Here is a 19,215-nt window from a genome sequence, read left to right on the forward strand (position 1 = left end):
CGAAAGCGGTCCCGGGCAGCGCTGCAGGGTCTGTACCCTGTGTCTGCGGTTCAGGTGAGCTCCGCACAAATTCCCGTTCGGCTGCTTTTGCCGCTGGATTCCTGTAGCTGTTGCTGAGTCAGCCCGCAACAGATGGGAAATTTGTGCTGATCTCATTGATGGTGTTGCAGAGGACTACTCTGAGCTTAGAGCTGGGTGACAAACCTTGGGTATTTAACAGACTAGTCGTACAGTTACGTGATAGGTAATTGTTCTGAAGCATTACATACGACTGGTCTAGTTTGCTTTTTACACTGGTTTGGAGGAGTTGCAGCTGGGTTTTGTTTGTATTTTGTGTTCTGTTTTGATTTCCCAGGTCGAAAACAAAGGCAAGCGGGATTTATAAAGCACCCTTTTTGTACCACCATTTTGAAACTTAGCAGAATTACTTCAGTGTTAACTTTTGGGTTTATATTTAACGTTATGTCTTACTAATTTCAAGCTATGAGTCAGTGTAACTGTAAGTATTTCAAACAGAAATATGAGCTCATGTTATGCATTGACTTTTTTATTTTACACCACTGTAATGCAGAATCAGTGTGTGTAATCATGAATATTTTCAAGAAAAGTCAACTGCATAGCAAAAACCACCATGTACTTCAGGCAGGTTAAACTAACATGAAAGCTTTAAAGAATCCTTTTAGATTAGGAGTTAGTATCATTCAGTTAACCCCAAGATCAGCCATGAGGCATCCTCTATTTCATAGCAGCAGTTAATAAAAAACCTAAGATATTATGGATAATTATTTTCATAAATTAATTTGTGCACTTTTTTCCTCTAATTGATTTATGTGAAGCCATTTTACTGTTTTTGTGTAGAAACGTGACAAATAATTTCTGAAAAAAGATTTTGAAATCTTTCTAGCCCTACTAGTTTATTTATTTTTTTCATGGCCAGATAATCATTCCAACTCTCAGAATTAGTTGTATTACCTGTACTACTAGTACGACTCTGTAAAAGTCATGTAGTAACTGCTAGTTCTGATTTTCCTGAAACAGAGTGACATTCAAAAGTATTTGTATTTTCAAAGAATGTTGTTTTGCCTTTCCTATTTTTTGTGTTGTTTTGAAATATTCAGCACTGAGGTATTTCTCTGGTAATGTTTTTCTAATTAAAAAATACCTTCCATTCTGCTGAGGAAAAATGATACCACTTTGGTACAGCTTGGTGGCAACATAAATTTACAAACCAGAATGTAGATTATACTATAGAGGGAAAAAGAAGGGTTAACTACTTTATAAAGGAGATGTTTGCTTTTGGTTTTTAATTTTATTCTTAAAAAGCTTTCTGTCAGGAAATGAAATAATTTATTCATAAAGAAGGCAGTCCTCTCAATCGTTTTCCGCACTTGGTTCCATGAAGCACAAATGTCTGTCCACACCTTCCCTGTGGAAGGATAAAGAGAAATAGATCAGTGCTATTGGTGCTCATGTGATTGAGATCAGCGCTGGTAGGAAACCAAGATGATTCTGGTATCTTCAGGAACACTTAATCAGATAGTTTTGCCTTGTTATTTTCTTCATTGAAGTTCAGCTTCATTTTTGATGTCTGAGCAAGAAGAATAATACCAGAAGCCCAGTGGATGGATTGTTACTTTTAAAGCAATGCAAAGGGATTTTTTTTTTAAGCCACTTTGAAGTGGCAGTGTGTACAGCTCTCAGTCTTCTATGGAAATCTTTAGAGTGCTAAGTTGGTACATGTAAATACTGAATTACAGATTGTCTCTGTTAACCAGACTACTATTAAGGATTTTTTTAACTTTATAATGCAGTTTTGTAAGGTGTTTTTGTGTAATGAGAAAAGGAAACTCCAGTTATTAATGCATTTAAGAGAGAATGTTACCACATTTTGTTTCCTCAATAAACTTATGTAAAGGTACAACACACAGCAAATAGACTAGGATGGGGTCTGAAGGATGTGAAGAATGTCCATGTTTTTAGTTCTGTGAAACACAGCTGTGAGAATTTTTGGCAAATGTTTGTTATGGAAGCAAAGGGATGATGGAATGCACCAATAACCTGGGAATTAGTTATGGGTAGAAGATAACTGTCAGAGAATACTGTATGTGAGGACTTGCATGCTTGAGATGAAGAAGGAACACTTTTTTGAATGTAATTAATTTGTGTCACAGAATAATATTGAACAGAAAGTAGAGAAAATGCAGCCAGAGAGATAACATTGCAATTCTTGCTGTTGAGCATTACCAGTAATGGTTAATTGGTAATTTTTATGGTTCAGCAATACTTTTGATGGGAAGAATGTGTACAAAGAAGCAACAGAATTTGGTGAGTGCTTATATAGATGGTAAAAACAAGAAGTGAAAAGTGTATTGGAATTGTGCAATACTGAGGGATGTGAGAGTAGTGAGGACTTACCAGCAAGACCTTGAAGAAACAGGGCAGATTTGTATTAAAAACAGGTTGAGAAGGCAGGAGCAGATTGTATTATATTTTGGAATCTTAGAAATAGATGTGGTTTACGTGGAAGGTTGAAAGGTGAAGATTACTTTCCTCACTCGTCTGTTACTTAAGTAGTTTTGCTTTTTTTTCCTGGAAGATGACTTGCAGGAATGTGTAGATTTCTGTCTTTTCACTGAATGTCAGACTTGCTAACATACAAAATATTCCTTTGTTACAGGATTGCTAAGTGTAGAAGAACAGTCTTGAAAATGTTGTCCAGACTATTTCGAATGCATGGCCTTTTTGTAGCCTCTCATCCATGGGAAGTCATTGTGGGAACAGTGACTCTTACCATCTGTATGATGTCTATGAAGATGTTCACTGGGAATGATAAGATCTGTGGCTGGAATTATGAATGCCCCAAACTTGAAGAAGTAAGTATTAGAATTAATTTTATTGTACTTGGGGTTAATCAGTAGATCCAGGGTTTTCTGTAGAATAAGATGAGGGTGTGATGTATTAGGAGTAAAGTATCTATGCAGAAACTTCTTTATTGCCTTATTTTTTAATCGTGGATATTAAAGTAGTATGCAAACAGTGATGCAGTACAGATGGGTTTCGTTAAACCTAACATTCATCTGCACAGTGTCTAGTGAACAAGGATTTTCATATTTTAGTTTTTTAAGACAAGACTATCAGTGATACTTATGTTATTCTGAAACTTCATTTTTAGTGCAGCTTCACAATGGAATCTTTTATTACTGAAACTTAAGAAGTTACTTCTTACTGTAAAAGCTAACTAAATTTCTTTGTGTTTCAAACAGGATGTTCTGAGCAGTGACATCATCATCCTGACAATCACACGCTGTATAGCAATCCTTTATATTTATTTCCAGTTTCAGAACCTAAGGCAGCTTGGATCAAAATACATTTTAGGTACTGTGTCTGACTTCTATATTTGTTGTATGCATTTTAATTGTTGGTGGGTTTTTTTTACATAAATTGGTAACAAATATTAACACTTTAATCCTTATGTTCAAGAAAGCATTATTTTAATTGTTACATAGCAGAAGACGTTTTACATTTATCAAAGTGCTTTTTTTAATGAAAGGTTGTAAGATTATACAAACACTGGAAATTTAATTCTTAAAATAACTGTCGTGTGAATCACTTAAAGTTATAGAGCTGTTTAAGCCAGTTTTAATTTTGCTTGAAATAAATTGAGAAGATTTATGGCTTTTATCTCTGAGTCTTTGAATGCAGTACAAATTTGAGTTTTAAATATCTATGAAAACAGCATGTGCTTCAGTTTGTATTTTGACTGCTGTTAATACACTCTGAGAGAGAAGAGTTATTATTAATTGCATTTGTTATTATTGATCTAAAGGTGTGTTTTTTCTTTTTTTCCCTTTTTTTTTCCTCCTCCTTATCTCTCTCTCTCTCTCTCTCTCTCTCTCTCTATGTACACCAAAAATTTCCTGTTCTCTTGTTTTTTAAAGGTATCGCTGGCCTCTTTACAATCTTCTCAAGTTTTGTTTTTAGTACAGTGGTAATTCACTTCTTGGATAAAGAATTGACAGGTTTAAAGTAAGTAATGAATTGTTATTCTTGATTTCTTGCTTGCTTTTTTTTCCTGTACAATAAACCTTGAAGTTTAACATTTGCCTCTTTTTTTTTTTTTCAGTGAAGCTTTACCATTCTTCCTGCTCCTGATTGATTTGTCAAGAGCAAGTGCATTAGCCAAATTTGCTCTCAGTTCCAACTCACAGGTCAGGGGGTTTCTTCTTGAGGGCTTTGTTTGTTGGTTGGTGTTCTACTTTGTTGGGGCTTTTTTTGTTTTGCGATGGAGATTTTAAGTTTAATTTTCTAAACTGAACATTATCCCATGGCTGGGGGTTAGAACTAGATGATCTTGAGGGTCCCTTCCAAGCCAACCAATTTTATAATTATATATGAATAATCCAGGTGGAGAGACATACAGGGGAATACTGTCTTGGTGATATATAAATGTCAAAAGGATCAGATTTTATCCAGATTCTGTGTTCTCTTGTCTTCCAGCCAGATCAGTGTTCAAGTGAGTAGTAACGCCGTTTAAATTAGTGTGCACAGTCATGTGCACTAAGTATGAGTGTGACTTTATAAAATCAGAACTTAAAACCAGCAGTGCTTACAGCTCTTCTAAGGAGGCTAATGTTCCTAGGCCAAAGTTTTCCCTAAAACAGTTACTGATATAAAAAAGTTAATTTTTAGGGCTCAGGAACAGTAGATAAAGAGACATGTAATTTTACAGTGCTGCTACTGGAAAAAAAGCATATTTCTAGACCAAATATTTAGCGGATGGAGCATATGTGCAGACAGGAATAGTCATGCTCTAGTGCATTTAACACAGCACAATAGGAGGGATTGACAGGACACTTTGCTTGTCATACCTAGTAATGTTTTTTTGCTAATACTCTTAAGTTCAGAAGTAAAAGTGTATTTCTTGCAATTAATTTATACTTACAAAATACTGTATGTGGTCTTTGAGCATATTAATTGTGACAAAATATTGTCTATTATATTTTAATGTAGTGTATATTATGTTGCACATTTTCTATATATGTGATATTGTTATAGCGTGTTCTGTATTATTTGATGATAATTGCAAGTACAGAATTTTTTACTGATTTTCAAGAAAATATTTCACAAATATGTTTTTCCTACAGTTTTCTCCCCTTCTTACCCCAAAAACAACACCACCAGAAAAACAGCAGCAAACTCTAGAGTTTGCCATGCCTGCCTGCTGGAGGAAATCCCTTTCCCCCCAGGCAAAATTTTAGTGGTTTTTGCGTGCTCTTTTCTATCATCTGAGTCTAGAGAGTTAAATAATAAAATAATAAAGTAATAGTAGTTAGGGTACCGATATGCGGTTGCAAGAAATTTTGAAATGCCTTGACACAAGTGGCTTCTTTATGTCTTAAAATGTAGAAGTCTTGTTCTGAATTTAGTGTAGAGTCTCTGCCTCATCAGTATTCTAAGCTTCTATAACACTGATGGACAAAGGTAGACAAATCTGTGACTAAAAACTGTCAAAGTATGTTAACTTAGAAGAAATAGAATGCATTTTCTATATGCTTTCTCATAGGAGTTCGTTTTCAATATATGTTTTACAAGGCTTTATCACCATAATACTACTCAGTTTACTAATCACTTTATGTCATAAACTTAATTTGCTTTTTGTTTTCATGTTAATGGACAGAAATTTTTCTTTCTAGGATGAAGTCAGAGAAAATATTTCACGGGGGATGGCAATTTTAGGCCCTACATTTACACTGGATGCACTTGTGGAGTGTCTTGTAATTGGTGTTGGTACCATGTCAGGTGAGCCATATAGTCTGAAAGTTCAAATATTTTCAGTTAAAAAAGACTATTTGAGAGACGTTGAGATATTGAGAGTTTTACATCATAGATGTTACCCATGAGAGTGGAGTGACCTAATCTCTTTATTTGCCTTCCTGATTAGCCCATTTTTACTAGTTTCTTGCTAGTATAAATAATATGTACATGTTAAACCAAAGTTTGAAATACAGATAATGGCTTTCCTTGACCATGGTGCAGTAGGAATGGACTTCAGTGCAGCTACTTTCATAAAATTAATATCTTCATATTGTTCCCATCACTCCTGTTAACATCTTAGTGTCTCTTCTCTGGGCTGTCCCAGCAGGTCCATGTCCTTGTCACGGTGGGGCAGCAGAGCTGGATGCAGCACTCCAGGTGGGGTCTTAGGAGACTGGAGTAGAGGGACAGAATCCCTTCCCTCAGCCTCCTGGCTGTGCTGCTTTTGATGCAGCCCAGGATATGGTTGGCATACTGGGCAGCACATGCACTCTATGATCTTCATCAGTTCTGTGTGCAGTAGCAGTTGGTTTTCTGTTAAAAAGAGAATAGTTAAGTGTAGTAAGCAAAGGACTTTCACATGAAAATAACTAAATTCTTTGTAAAATAAATTGAGGTTCCATAGTTAAGACTAAAGTGGGGTTTTGCTTGCATGTTTATTTTTATATGTTGTTTTTAATGTGGCTTGGTTTGGTTTTTTTCCCACCTGTTTCACATACTTTAAAGATATCTTCCAAAGCACTTGCTCTGCAACTTTTGGATCTTTCACAGTATTGTGTGTTAATAAGTTTTTCTCTTGTTTACATCTTAGGGAAAAAAACCATTTTGATGTTGCATATAGTTCATTTTATACTGTTAGCTCTTTCATCTTTACTAAGGCAGTTCGGTAATGCATGTGCAGCATGGCTGTCTTTTTCTGGATACCAGACTTATTGAAGAGTAGGCAGTGTATATACTGTTTCTTATTGCCTGAACACTTAATTGGCCATCTTTCAAAAAAGATTTAAATACATAATGTTGGCTACTTGTTCTTTGCTTAGGTAAGTAAGGAGTTTCAAGCTTTTAGTGTGAAGCTTTAAAATCTTGGTGAAATTTATTGTATACATTTAGAATGACATATTAAAATAAAGTTTTCTGTCAATACATAAACATATATTGTGCTTAGAATAAACCAGTGCACAATAACTAGGGCTTAATGTGCTTGTTTTTCATTAATCTAGACAATGCCTTCTGTAATCTGCAGTGTCAGTTTAGTGATTTCTTGCTTAGTTCTGCAGCACTTCTTCAATATAGCCCATTGCATATTCAAATGTAAAAATGTCTTTTTATTTAGGTGTGCGGCAGCTTGAAATTATGTGCTGCTTTGGCTGTATGTCTGTTCTTGCCAACTACTTTGTCTTCATGACCTTCTTTCCAGCTTGTGTGTCCTTGGTATTGGAGGTAAGACCAACTTCAAGACAACATCAAGCTTAGTATTCAGCCCCTGTGCTACTTATAGGCTATATATTTTATCACAGAGTTACATGACATGTTTGTCTTCCTTCACTGGTGAACTAGTGACAGTAACTTGTAAACGTCACTGTAAATGAGTCACACTCAATAGTAGGAGTTCTGACCTAAAGAAGAGTAAACAAATTACATTGTAAATTATTGTCTGTTCAGCATTTTTCACTATTGAAAGTCTTAGCATTGTCTGGACAGTAGACTGTAGTCTGACTCTTTTGTTGGTAATTTCTCAACGATCAATAAAAGTGCAGTGCTGAAGCTTATTTGTTGGTTCTTCTAATATGTACTATATGTGACCCATTTTTAAATTATGTTATACTTTGCAGCTTTCAAGAGAGAGTCGTGAAGGGCGCCCTATATGGCAGCTCAGCCATTTTGCTCGTGTTCTGGAAGAAGAAGAGAATAAACCAAATCCTGTAACACAGAGGGTCAAAATGATAATGGTTTGTGGCTCTTTTGCACCTGTAGTTATGCAGTCAGTGAGGTGTTCTGATGGAACGAATCAAGCTTTTGTTTCCCATAGACTCGTATTCTGCATCACATTAGTTCAATTTGCAGTGGTAGATTTTAATAACTTCTCCTGTATGTAACCCTATCATCTTCCTGCCTATGCCGTTTCTGTGCCAAACACTTGGGGCTTTTTATGTGTACAGTTCCCTCCCTCTTATCCTTCCAGTATCCTCACCTTCCTCTGCTTATTTCTTGAGCAAGGGGAAGAATGTGGGTGGGACACATCCAAAGCTACTGTACAACAATGTTACCGTAGGCCAAAAAGGGTGTTAATGAGAGGTGTAGAAAATCAGCTGTTAGCTTTAGACTTTTGAGGCATGGGGGGAAAAAAAAGCACAAAAAAACCCAAAGAAAGGACAATATTTACTCTTAGCAGGCTAGATACCAAGTTACAGTTGAAAAATTAATATTTGGTTTTTGTTTTTGATACAGTCGCTGGGTTTGGTTCTTGTTCATGCCCACAGTCGTTGGATAGCGGAACCAGCTGCTCAAAACAGTACTGTAGAAAATTCAGTGGGATTGGATGAGAATGCACCAAAGAGAATTGAACCTAATGTTTCCCTGTGGCAGTTCTACCTTTCTCGGTGGGTGACTTCACAGAGTGTGTTTCCTTGGTTGGGGTGTATCCTCTAATACTGCCAAGCTCATTGTCCTAGAGCACAACACTTAAAAGAGTCACAGATTGGACCACTGTAGGACTTCCTGGAACTAGAGATGACATTTCAGAGGAAATGCTTCAATAATATGCCATTTGTCCAATCTCTTTGAAGTAGTCAAGAATATGATTGAGCCAGCTGTCCTGTATGCATCAAAGTGTTCTCTTTTCCACTAGCCCTGATACTTTTCAGAGTACACTAGAAAATAAATTTTTTAACTGCACTAGGGTAATTATTTATGCAGAGCTTCTGACCATTCACACTTAAGTGCAAAAAGTGCAAAAGCCATGCCACTGTGGCTTTTCCTTCAGCTCAGCTCAAGTTAGTGGCATGTGTGATTTCATGTTACTTCTGAAAACTCAGAACTCTCTGTTTTAGGTGGGATTTTTTTTCCCCTCTTAGCAGTTCATCTTGCATCATAGTAGTCATTATCAGTAGAGGATGATAAATGAAACTATCCTGTCATTAGGGGCTAGGTGTTACATCAATTTGATGTAGCTGTTACTGCATCTTTTACAGTCATTTTCTTATTGGGACTGCTTTTTAGCCAGATTTAGGTTACTCTTTAATGACATCTGAAAATTTTTGTGTTGTTAATAACATGAAGAATTATTTCTCTAGCCTAACCTAGTGTACTTAGATGTCCTGGTAGAAAATATCTTTTGACTGGGATTTCTGCAGCTGTAAATTATGGTGAAATAATTACTCTTTGTATGTCAGAATGCTGTTATAAAAAATGAATTGTATATACTGTGTATTTACTTTCTGATCTGTCTCTTTTAGAATGGCCAGTATGGATATTGAGCAAGTAATCACTCTTGGATTAGCCCTTCTCCTTGCCGTCAAATACATTTTCTTTGAGCAAGCAGAGACTGAATCTACCCTCTCTCTGAAGAATCCCATAACATCTCCTGTGATGGTCCAGAAAAAGGTCCCTGAGAATTGTTGCAGGAAGCAATCTGTACTTCTGAAAAACAATCAGAAATCTAACACAGTGGAAGAAGCTTTCATTCCCAAAGATGGAAATGGTAGGTAATTCTTATCATTTTGAAGTCTGAACCTATTCATAAATATTAGGAATAAATAGTGAAATCTGTTGTAACATGTTGTATTTAGTACCAAAACTTAAGTATTTTGTAAACCAGAGTTCCTTTTAATTGTCTTTGTGCAGCTGAAGTCATAAAACCTGTATTGGAGTCATCAACCAAGGCTACATTTGTAGTTGGCAGTTGCAGCCCTGTGGAAACTTCTTCACTTGTTAATGAAAAAGAGGAAGAAATTGAGTTACCTAAAGAGCCACGTTCTATTGAGGAATGTGTTCGTATACTTGGAAATGCACAGGTATGGCAAAATAAATTTTTTCTCTTTTATTTAACCTCTACTGCAATGGCTGATTTAAGAATTCTTAAGAGTTCATTTTGCAGCTTTTACGTGTTCCCACTGGTTGTAGTGTCATTCTCCAGAGAATTACATTACATTAATAACTTGGGAGTGCATGGGAGCCACAAATAAAACAAAACCCTTTAGTGCGTTATTTCACCTTAAGTCAGTTGAGATGGGAGGGAGGAGGGATTGTCATTCATTGAAGCTTCCTCATGTACATGTGTAGGTGGGTGTCTGATCATAAAAGTTTTTGATCACATCCTGGCCTACTGTAAAACCTAGTGCTGGCAGTTGACTCCTGTAGTTGTATTCAGATAATATCAAAGGAAAGTTGTTACCCTTTTTTGTTTGGAAACATTAAAAAGGATTTTCACCAAGAGAATCTAATTTTCTCTCTTCTTCTTTTATATTTCCAGGAAGGAGCAAAATTTCTAACTGATGCTGAGGTTATCAGCTTAGTTAATGCTAAGCATATTCCTGCATACAAACTGGAAACCCTGATGGAAACTCAGGAGCGAGGTGTGTCCATTCGCAGACAGATGTTATCCAAGAAACTCCCTGAACCTTCATCTTTGCAATATCTTCCTTATAGGAATTATAATTATTCTTTGGTAAGTAAAAGGTAGACAAGCAAAACTCATTGTAAAACGATTTTCCAAACACATGAACAAGTCCAGAGGAAAACCACTAAGTTGATCAGCGAGCTGGAACACCTCTTCTGAGAGGACAGGCTGAGAGAGTTGGGGTTGTTGATCCTGGAAAAGAGAAGGCTTTAGGATGACCTTATAACGCCTTCCAGTATGAAGGGAGCCTACCTACGAGAGAGCTGGAGAGGGACTTTTCACAAGGGACAAGGGACCTTAAGCTGAAGGAGGGTATAAGGTGTTAGAAAGAAATTCTTTATTGTGAGGGTGCTGGACCCTGGACTAGGTTACCCAGAGAGGTTGTGGACTCCCCATCCCTGGAGGTGTTCAAGACCAGGTTGGGTGGGGCTCTGAGTAACCTGGTCTAGTGGAAGGTGTCCCAGGAGGGGTTAGAACTGGGTGGTCCTTATGGTCCTTTCCAATTCAAACCGTAGTCTGTGATCCTGTGAAATAAATACGCAGTGATGCACGTGAATTAACAATGAGCTTGGTCAAAACTGATGTAGAAGGAAAAATAAAAGGCAAACATAAACTTCCTTTTATTGCTCTTGATGTTTCTAAACACCACCTAGGGAGGTGGGCGAGTTTTGCAGGTTATCCAAAAAATATTTCCTATCAAAGTATGCAGCTGCTTTATCTCAGAAATGCAGAATTCTACTAATACTGAGCTACAGTTCAGCTGAATAATACTACTTTGAGCTCAAGTTAAAACTGAAGATTATTTAAAATTAATTTAACAATACAAGGGTTTTTTTAATAACATTTAAGACTCTATGAAATTTGGTACATCTGCCTACACTTGAATAGTATTAGCTGTTGGCAGCTGTAGCTGTTAACTTCTTGAGGTGGGAATTAGTTGCTTTATGGGTAGGTTTGTGGTTTTTTTACTAAGATATGTTGTTGTAGTCAGGTACGTATGTCAGGCATAGTATGTGGCATGCTGTACTGAACCACTGCAGTGTAACCTTAATGATTGTTTTGTATGGTTTTTTAAGGTTATGGGAGCTTGCTGTGAAAACGTGATTGGATATATGCCTATTCCTGTAGGTGTAGCAGGACCACTGTTTTTGGATAACAAAGAGTTTCAGGTGCCAATGGCAACAACAGAAGGATGTCTTGTAGCAAGCACAAACAGAGGATGTAGAGCAATATGTGTAAGTATTGTTTGACTAGAAAAACGTCCTATGTTATAAAATGTACTTGGGGTTGTATAACGCATGTTTTTGACTTCCTAAACCCCAAAATTTCAGTAATCTTACTGTGTTTCCCTTCTGCTTTGGTTTTTAGCTTGGTGGAGGAGCAAGTAGCCGCATTCTTGCAGATGGGATGACTCGAGGACCTGTTGTAAGGCTACCCACTGCCTGTGAGGCTGCAGAGGTGAAGGTTTGGCTTGAGAGCCCTGAAGGCTTTAAAATAATGAAGGAAGCTTTTGACAGCACAAGTAGGTTAGTACAATGGCTATTCCAGCTTCATTGCCCAACATAAGACTTCTGTGAATGATAGAAAACTCCTAATTGGTTTTTTTTTGAGTTCTGCAATACAGGAAATTACATCTTCATTTTTACTATCCTGTGTAGTATGTATCTAAGAGAACAAAAGTCACTCTGCCTACATACCGAAGTTGCAATCAATAAACATCATTCAGTGATAATGGTGAACACCTATATTTTAGCAAAAAATACATTCACACTGTGTAACACTTAGTAGAATATTAATTTGTCTAATCATTTAAAAAAACTTTGCATAAGCTTGTTTTGATATTTAGTAGTTACTATGCAAAAAAACCCTCAAAGTTTGGTATTTAGCCTTTCAGATGATACTACTAATATTGATAAGTAATCTATGAGGTTCCAGAGAATACAAGATAAACTAATGCTAGAAATGAAATGCTAAAAAATGTAAACCAATACTAAGAATAAGTCTATTTTAAGCCCCGGAGTTTTTTCTAAGGCTTATGATTACCTGCTTGCTTTAGGAAGATTCAGAGAGAGATTTCCTCACCTGTTTTGTTTCTTGAAAGTGTCAGGCAAGTATATGACAGGCCTGACACTGTATTTCGGCCAGAATGAACTCATGCTGCTTTTTAAATGCAGTATTTCCTGGGTTTTGTGTGACTTTTAGGGCTTACTCTGTTGAAGATAAGTATGCCTTTTGCCTTGCAGTAAAACTGACAGCAGAATTTCTGAAGGCCTCGTTGTTAGTTTATAACTGGTAGACAGATGTTTTAAGGAATACAAATGAATTGGATTGGTTAACACCTCAGATTACTTCATTTCATGAAGTCCAGTGGTAGAAAACATAAAAAGGCGGTGAACACTTTTACAGTGAATGTTTTTATAGTATTTACCTGAGAAAACACCATCACTGGAGGTGTTAAAGAAACAACTGGATGTGGCACTTGGTCCTGTGGGTTGAGTTAACAAGGTAGTGCTCTGTCAGAGGCTGGACTTGTTGACCTTAAAGGTCTTTTCCAACATCAATAATTCAGTGATTCTGTATTGCAATGATTTACTGTCATTTTGCCACTTAAAACTTATCTTTTTCCTTGAGGATTATAGGTAATAGTTAAATTTTCTTGCAGGTTTGCCCGCCTACAGAAACTTCTCATCAGTTTGGCTGGTCGTAACCTTTATATCCGTTTTCAGTCTGGAACAGGGGATGCAATGGGAATGAATATGATTTCAAAAGTAAGGACCAATTCTCTTAAGTATTTTTGATAAATGTGTATTTCTTTTAAAAGTAAAGATAACCTATTAATCTGTGACTGACTTCTGAAAGACAGACAAGACATAATGCTGTTTGCAGTGCTATGAAATAATGCCAGTGTTTGTCAAGTGTAAACAAGAATAGGATGAAAATGATGAAAGAAAAAAGTAACTTTGTGTTCTAATTTTTTTTTCAATTATGTAAAGGAATTACTTTTGATATAGGAAAGTTAAACTGGTTGCTCTGTTGCTTTGAGCCAAAAATTTTATCTAGCAGTAATTCATCTGTTACTGTGTATATCACTTCCTTCTAAGTACAGGATTAAGAATGTGGTGAATAGTGGCAGAGGGATGTTCTCTAGTTTTGTTTGGTTGTTTGGTTTTTTTTTATGCAAACATGGAAAAATGTGGTCCATGGATTGTTGGGATGCCTTGAGCTATTTGAAATTAATAGTCTTAGACTTACATTTTATATGGAATAGGCAATCATAATCATTACATGGATCATTACATAAGTGGATCTGGTCAAAAACAAGTCCTAATGTAACAGATTTCCTACTGATTACCCGTAGGGAAGCTCTTTCCACTATCCACAGTTAATTAATTTAATGCCTGTAGTGTTTCACTGGGTTCATGTTGTATCTCCAGTATGGTACCATATGCCCATGCACCTAGAATATATCCAGGGAGTCCATATATATTGGGAAGAACCAGTTATTCCCCATATAATTCCCAAAGTGGTTAGAAAAAAGTCAAAATAGTTTGGATTTTTTTCTCTCCCGTTTCATGTTTCTTTGTGAAATTATGTTCTTTTTTTCCACTGATTATCTGATTAGACTTAATCTAATCTTACTGTTCCACTGTCCCTGGGTAGCTTATTTTGCAACCATAATGATAAACTTAGCCTACTACCTGTTTTGCTCCTAACAGGGTACTGAAAAAGCACTGGCAAGGCTGAATGAAGAATTTCCTGACCTTCAGGTTATAGCTATTAGTGGTAACTATTGTACAGACAAAAAACCGGCTGCTATAAACTGGATAGAAGGAAGAGGGAAGTCTGTTGTCTGTGAAGCAGTCATTCCGGCCAAGGTTGTTAGAGAAGTAAGTGTCTGCTCTCTCGTTTATAAAAATACATACGTTTCTCAAAACTGCAAAACTTTTGTAGTGGGCCTGGAGAGTTTTAGGTAAATTTGGGAAGTTTTTCCTCAACCCCCAGACCTGTACATCATTACATTTACTGACATTGAACTCCAGTACATAAGTGTTATTTTTTTTTTCCTCAGTGTTGCAGACTTAGTGCAGATCTGTGTTACCACTTCCTATTCCTGTTATGCAGGAATATCTTAAATTTTGCTCACAACACTCTCTCTTTTGACCCTCTTTGGTCATTTTTATATTAAATTCAATGTAAATCTCTTACTTGAAGGTTTCAGAATACAATCAGTATAGTGTAAATGTGCCACTTAATTTTATATTACTGTGCATAATGTTTATTTACCCATGTATCACAGTGTTTTCTGTTGAAACTCTTGAGTTTGGCTCCATAGTCTTACGCAAAGCAAAATTGGGAAGAGTTGAGAGTCTGGAGCAACTTGACAGGAATGTTGCTATTGTGTCATGGTGAATTAATGGGATATTTCTGCCAAGTTCATTTTGTTCATTTTATTCTGAATATAAATGAGAATTTGAAATAGAGTAGATAGCTATGAGCTTTTCTCAAAGGCCTGTGCAAGTCCAAACCCTTAGCACTGACTTTTCCACTGTTACTGGAACATCCTGCATTTAAAAGTCTCCTTTGGAACAAAAATAAAAGTTAGGATAATGATTGAGTCACATTTCATATAGAAGCAAACAAGGGGTGAGGGCTTATTAACCATAAATAGAGTATTTCTACTTCTGCTTAAGGAATGGGGTAGTCAAAATGTATCTATCTCTTTGTCTAGGTATTGAAAACAACTACAGAAGCTCTAGTTGAAGTCAATATAAACAAAAATCTGGTGGGGTCTGCGATGGCTGGAAGCATAGGTGGCTACAATGCGCATGCAGCAAACATTGTGACAGCCATCTACATTGCCTGTGGTCAGGTGGGTTTGTTTTACACCAGCTCAGATTTTTTTTTACTGAACTCAGATTAGTTCAGTAATTCTCAATCGAACACTTACTCGAGCGTCTCAGATTTGTTTTGTTTCTCCTTCCTGATCCAAAGGATGCTGCACAGAATGTGGGCAGCTCTAACTGCATCACTCTGATGGAGCGCACTGGTTCCACCAACGAAGACCTGTACATCAGCTGCACCATGCCTTCCATAGAAATAGGGACTGTTGGCGGAGGCACCAACTTACTCCCACAGCAGGCCTGTTTGCAGGTAAAATTCAGAAAGCTCAAATCAACATAGCTTCTTCAATTAAAGCTCACTTTCATGTGATGTCCAAGTAATGTTGCGGGAATGGGGCCCCTTGAAACTTGCTGTGTTTTCCATGAAAATTTCAGAATTGTCTAATTCATTGTTTTCATATAGCCAGTTCTAAGGTTAGACGTTTATAACATCAGAGGGACTTGAAGCTAGTAATTTGGAAGTTCATACTAAATTTAGCATAAATTGACAGCATAATATTGCCTGCATTTCTCTGCAGATGTTAGGGGTTCAAGGTGCCAGCCAAGATAACCCTGGTGAAAATGCCCGTCAGCTTGCTAAAATTGTCTGTGCTACAGTGATGGCAGGGGAATTATCACTAATGGCAGCTCTGGCAGCTGGGCATCTAGTCAAAAGCCACATGATCCACAACAGGTAAAAAATGGAAAATTTCTTGAATTTTGTGCTGTATTTCCCTTCTCATAAGTACATGAGATTCAGTGATGATTACATGAATAACTGCAACACATAAGAGCAGTGTAACATTTTAACTATCTAATTAGTTATCTTACTGTTTTATTAGGTCAAAAATAAATCTACAGGATCTTAAAGGAACCTGCACTAAGAAGGCAGCTTGAATACTTTAAAATGGCTTTGAAATGAAGAGTTTTTCTAGTAACTGACAAGGAGCACAGGGGAAAAAAAAACCAAAATCTGTGAAGTTTAGAATGAAGATTGCCTTCAACTCAATAATGTCTGTGTAAGATAAACTAAGAGATCAACAGACTTACGTGAGACTGTTTACACCTTTGACCTTCTTCAGTGGCTAGTGGTGACTTCATGACTGAAATTCTGTCAGATGTCTTGAACATGGCTTTGGAATTCTTACACATCATTTTTTAAAGGGTCAGTCTTAGGTTTTTACAGGTTGAGATTATTTTGCTTACCAAGGTCCTGGTACTTACTAAGCTGAAAAGTGATGTTATGTACTTTGGGTGTTTAAAAAAACAAAACAAAAAAAGTTGGTGTAAACTTGGCTTTAATGCACAGGCCCTTGCCATTTTATTTTCTGGTTAGATAAGCATGGTTTTTTAAGTAATGGCAAGCCTCATCACTTTCGATGAACTCCTAGTTTTAGTTTTGTTCACATGTAAAACAGGTCTTAGGCTATCAGTTTAATTGAATGATACTAGTTTTATAGAAATCTGTCTATATATATAGTACTTAATTTGCTGCTGCTTCAGCTAAGCAGTGTTCAATATTTTAACTCCACAATTTAGGTTATTCCTTTATGTAAAGCTTGTGATCTGTAAAGTTCTGAACCGTTAAATATAATTTGTACTGAAGTAGGAAAAAACAGTGTCTTCAACTGTTTTGTTGCTTTGTTCAGGTAGAAAAATGAAACTGGTAACTCAAAACCAGTTACCTGTCAGACAAGACAGGCACTTAAGTAAATGCTGTTTCTCAAACTTTGATAGGAGTGCATTCAAACACGTCAAAACCAGATGTTTACACTTAGTTTAGAAGAAGTCTCTTTAGGAGTATACAAACACATTGTGTACCTTATGTTGGGGATTTTTTTTATACAGTGTCACTTATTCCCCAGGAATAGGTGTGTATCCACTGTTTAAGCTGAAGTAAAATGAAGCCAGAAAATCACACTGTTCTTAAAAAAAAAAATGGTTTTTTTTATTATTATTATTATGTTTCAATTCCCTTTTAAACTTTCTTTTTAAGGGGGGAGTATTTATTTTAAGAAGAAACCTTACCCTTTTTTCAATGAAAATTACTAATTAAGGAAATTCAATAAAATGACATGTTAATGTAACAAGCAGTTTTTTTAATAAAATACTGTACTTGGACCAGTGAAGCAGTCTCAGGTGTTCTTACTGTAATAAAGAAAACCCTGGTTTATTCTGGTTTGATTCATCTTTGGGAATATTCCTAAATGCATTGCCCTGCCTAGTTAATCACAGAAGAAAAATTATTGATATGCTCGATTTTTTTTTTTTTTATTATTTTTTGTTTGTTTGTTTGGGCTTTTTTTTTTAAGTTTTTGTGGAGTGAATCAGTGGACTGGACTGGGTTTCCTGCAGCATCATTCCTAAAGGGGTGACTAGCAGAGGTGCTCTTTAATGTGCAAATTTGGTGTAAATCATGGGTTGCTTTGTCAAATCAACACATTAATATCCATTGTAATGAGCTCATATAGCTGATGTGCAGGCTTGAAGCCATACTACATGCTAGATATGTTATGATGGCATGTAAATATTAAATACCATGAATGTTTATCTTCTTGCATTTTGTTGCTAATAGCTACTATTTTTATTTAAGGAAAGCTGGAAATATTTTGTTTCTTTGTTCATTCAGTGATCTTATTTAAAGTAACACTGTTCTGGCAATAAATTGTGGTTCAGTGTTCATTTTGGTGGATTTAACTGACATTCTGTCTTGCAGAATTAACTTTTTGTATTATTACTAAATTGTGTACATTTTGGTACAGAACTACTTTTTCAGTGTCAGTAAAACCATGGAAAAGACATCTGCTTACTTGTGATATTTTAAGCTTACTTCACAACTTAGTGACATACAAACTAAATTGAGAAGGTTAAGGAAGATATGATTGGTGTACAGTGCTAAACACAGCAGGGCTGTGACATGTTCTCATGTATTCTCCTCAAAGCTGAATGAGGCAGTTTGTCCAAGGGGAGAGCTCACTCACTGCAGCATTAGAGATGCCTCCTGCTGGAGCCTACTTCCCCCCTCTTTTCCTCACATGCAGTGCAGCTCCCATCCTTGATCTCAGTCATATCCAGCAGTCTCTAATCAGATGTGCTTTTTTCAGTCTCTGCAGCCATATGGGTTTTGTACCAGAGGCATCTGGTACAAAATGACCATTTCAAACATGTCATTAAGTTTAGGGAACTGAATGAGTCTCATTCCCCTGCATACACCATAGTAGAGTGTCTCAACATCACTGCAAATCTGTGTGCAATTTCAGTACAAGAAACCATCTTACGCTGTTTGTTTTGTGTCCTTGGCAAAACCAAACCACCTGTCTGGAATCAAATTTCTGGAGTTGCTGTGACTTAAATGCCGTACTATTACAATTGATATAGTTTCCCAAATATTTTAAAACCCTAGGGAAAAAACCAGTAAAAATAGTGTGTTTGGTAACGCTTTGCTTCTCTGTTTACCTGGATTACTCCTCTCTCCTTCATGTCCTGAATCTACTGGTATTTACATTCCCTTGTAACACACCAGTCCTTTCCTGCTGCCTGGTGTGGAAGTTTTGGAGCTGTGAGGCTGCAAGCACTGCAGCCCCAGCTGTTTCTAACCACATACTTGTTGCCCACTTTGATTTCCCTCAGCTGGTGTAAGACCTCACCAGTGAACAGCATGTTACTTAATCTTCGTGACAGAAGAAGCGGCTCCTGTGCCTGTGGCACAGGGATGCACACCAACATTGCTGCATTCCAAGCAACAGCTGTGATTCCAGGAGATGGGATGGGGCCCTGCAGCACAGGCCCTAGCACAGGTGTTCCTGGCAGGCACTCCAGTTCCCAGAAAAGAGCATGGCTGGGAGACCACTTGCTTTCTCATAGGAGCATGCAAGTACATCTGGGCTCTGGGTGTGTCCGTGC

General features: G+C 36.8%; 1 protein-coding gene across 1 annotated transcript; it reads left to right on the top strand.

Moving 5' to 3' along the window:
* Nucleotides 1–34: 34 nt before the first annotated feature.
* Nucleotides 35–17,441, top strand: HMGCR (3-hydroxy-3-methylglutaryl-CoA reductase). Its single transcript, XM_008921669.3, has 20 exons — nt 35–54; nt 2,678–2,873; nt 3,264–3,375; nt 3,939–4,026; nt 4,124–4,208; nt 5,694–5,799; nt 7,148–7,254; nt 7,647–7,763; nt 8,263–8,414; nt 9,270–9,514; nt 9,658–9,827; nt 10,286–10,480; nt 11,509–11,667; nt 11,801–11,958; nt 13,095–13,200; nt 14,149–14,319; nt 15,162–15,302; nt 15,425–15,583; nt 15,852–16,006; nt 16,155–17,441. Exons 2-20 carry the CDS (start codon nt 2,709–2,711, stop codon nt 16,207–16,209), a joined length of 2,646 nt encoding a protein of 881 aa, XP_008919917.1. The 5' UTR covers nt 35–54; nt 2,678–2,708; the 3' UTR covers nt 16,210–17,441.
* The last annotated feature ends 1,774 nt before the right edge of the window (nt 17,442–19,215 follow it).

This window comes from Manacus vitellinus, unplaced genomic scaffold, assembly GCF_001715985.3.
Source record: "Manacus vitellinus isolate BGI_N305 unplaced genomic scaffold, ASM171598v3 scaffold_18_pilon, whole genome shotgun sequence".
NCBI classification, from domain to species: Eukaryota; Metazoa; Chordata; class Aves; order Passeriformes; family Pipridae; genus Manacus; species Manacus vitellinus.

Excerpts from the sequence above, each read along its gene's own strand:
- HMGCR (XM_008921669.3), top strand. The coding sequence starts at position 2,709 with ATGTTGTCCAGACTATTTCGAATGCATGGCCTTTTTGTAGCCTCTCAT. Across the intron at positions 7,764-8,262 it reads AGAGGGTCAAAATGATAATG|TCGCTGGGTTTGGTTCTTGT; the intron begins GTTTGTGGCTCT and ends TTTTTGATACAG. Across the intron at positions 10,481-11,508 it reads GGAATTATAATTATTCTTTG|GTTATGGGAGCTTGCTGTGA; the intron begins GTAAGTAAAAGG and ends TGGTTTTTTAAG.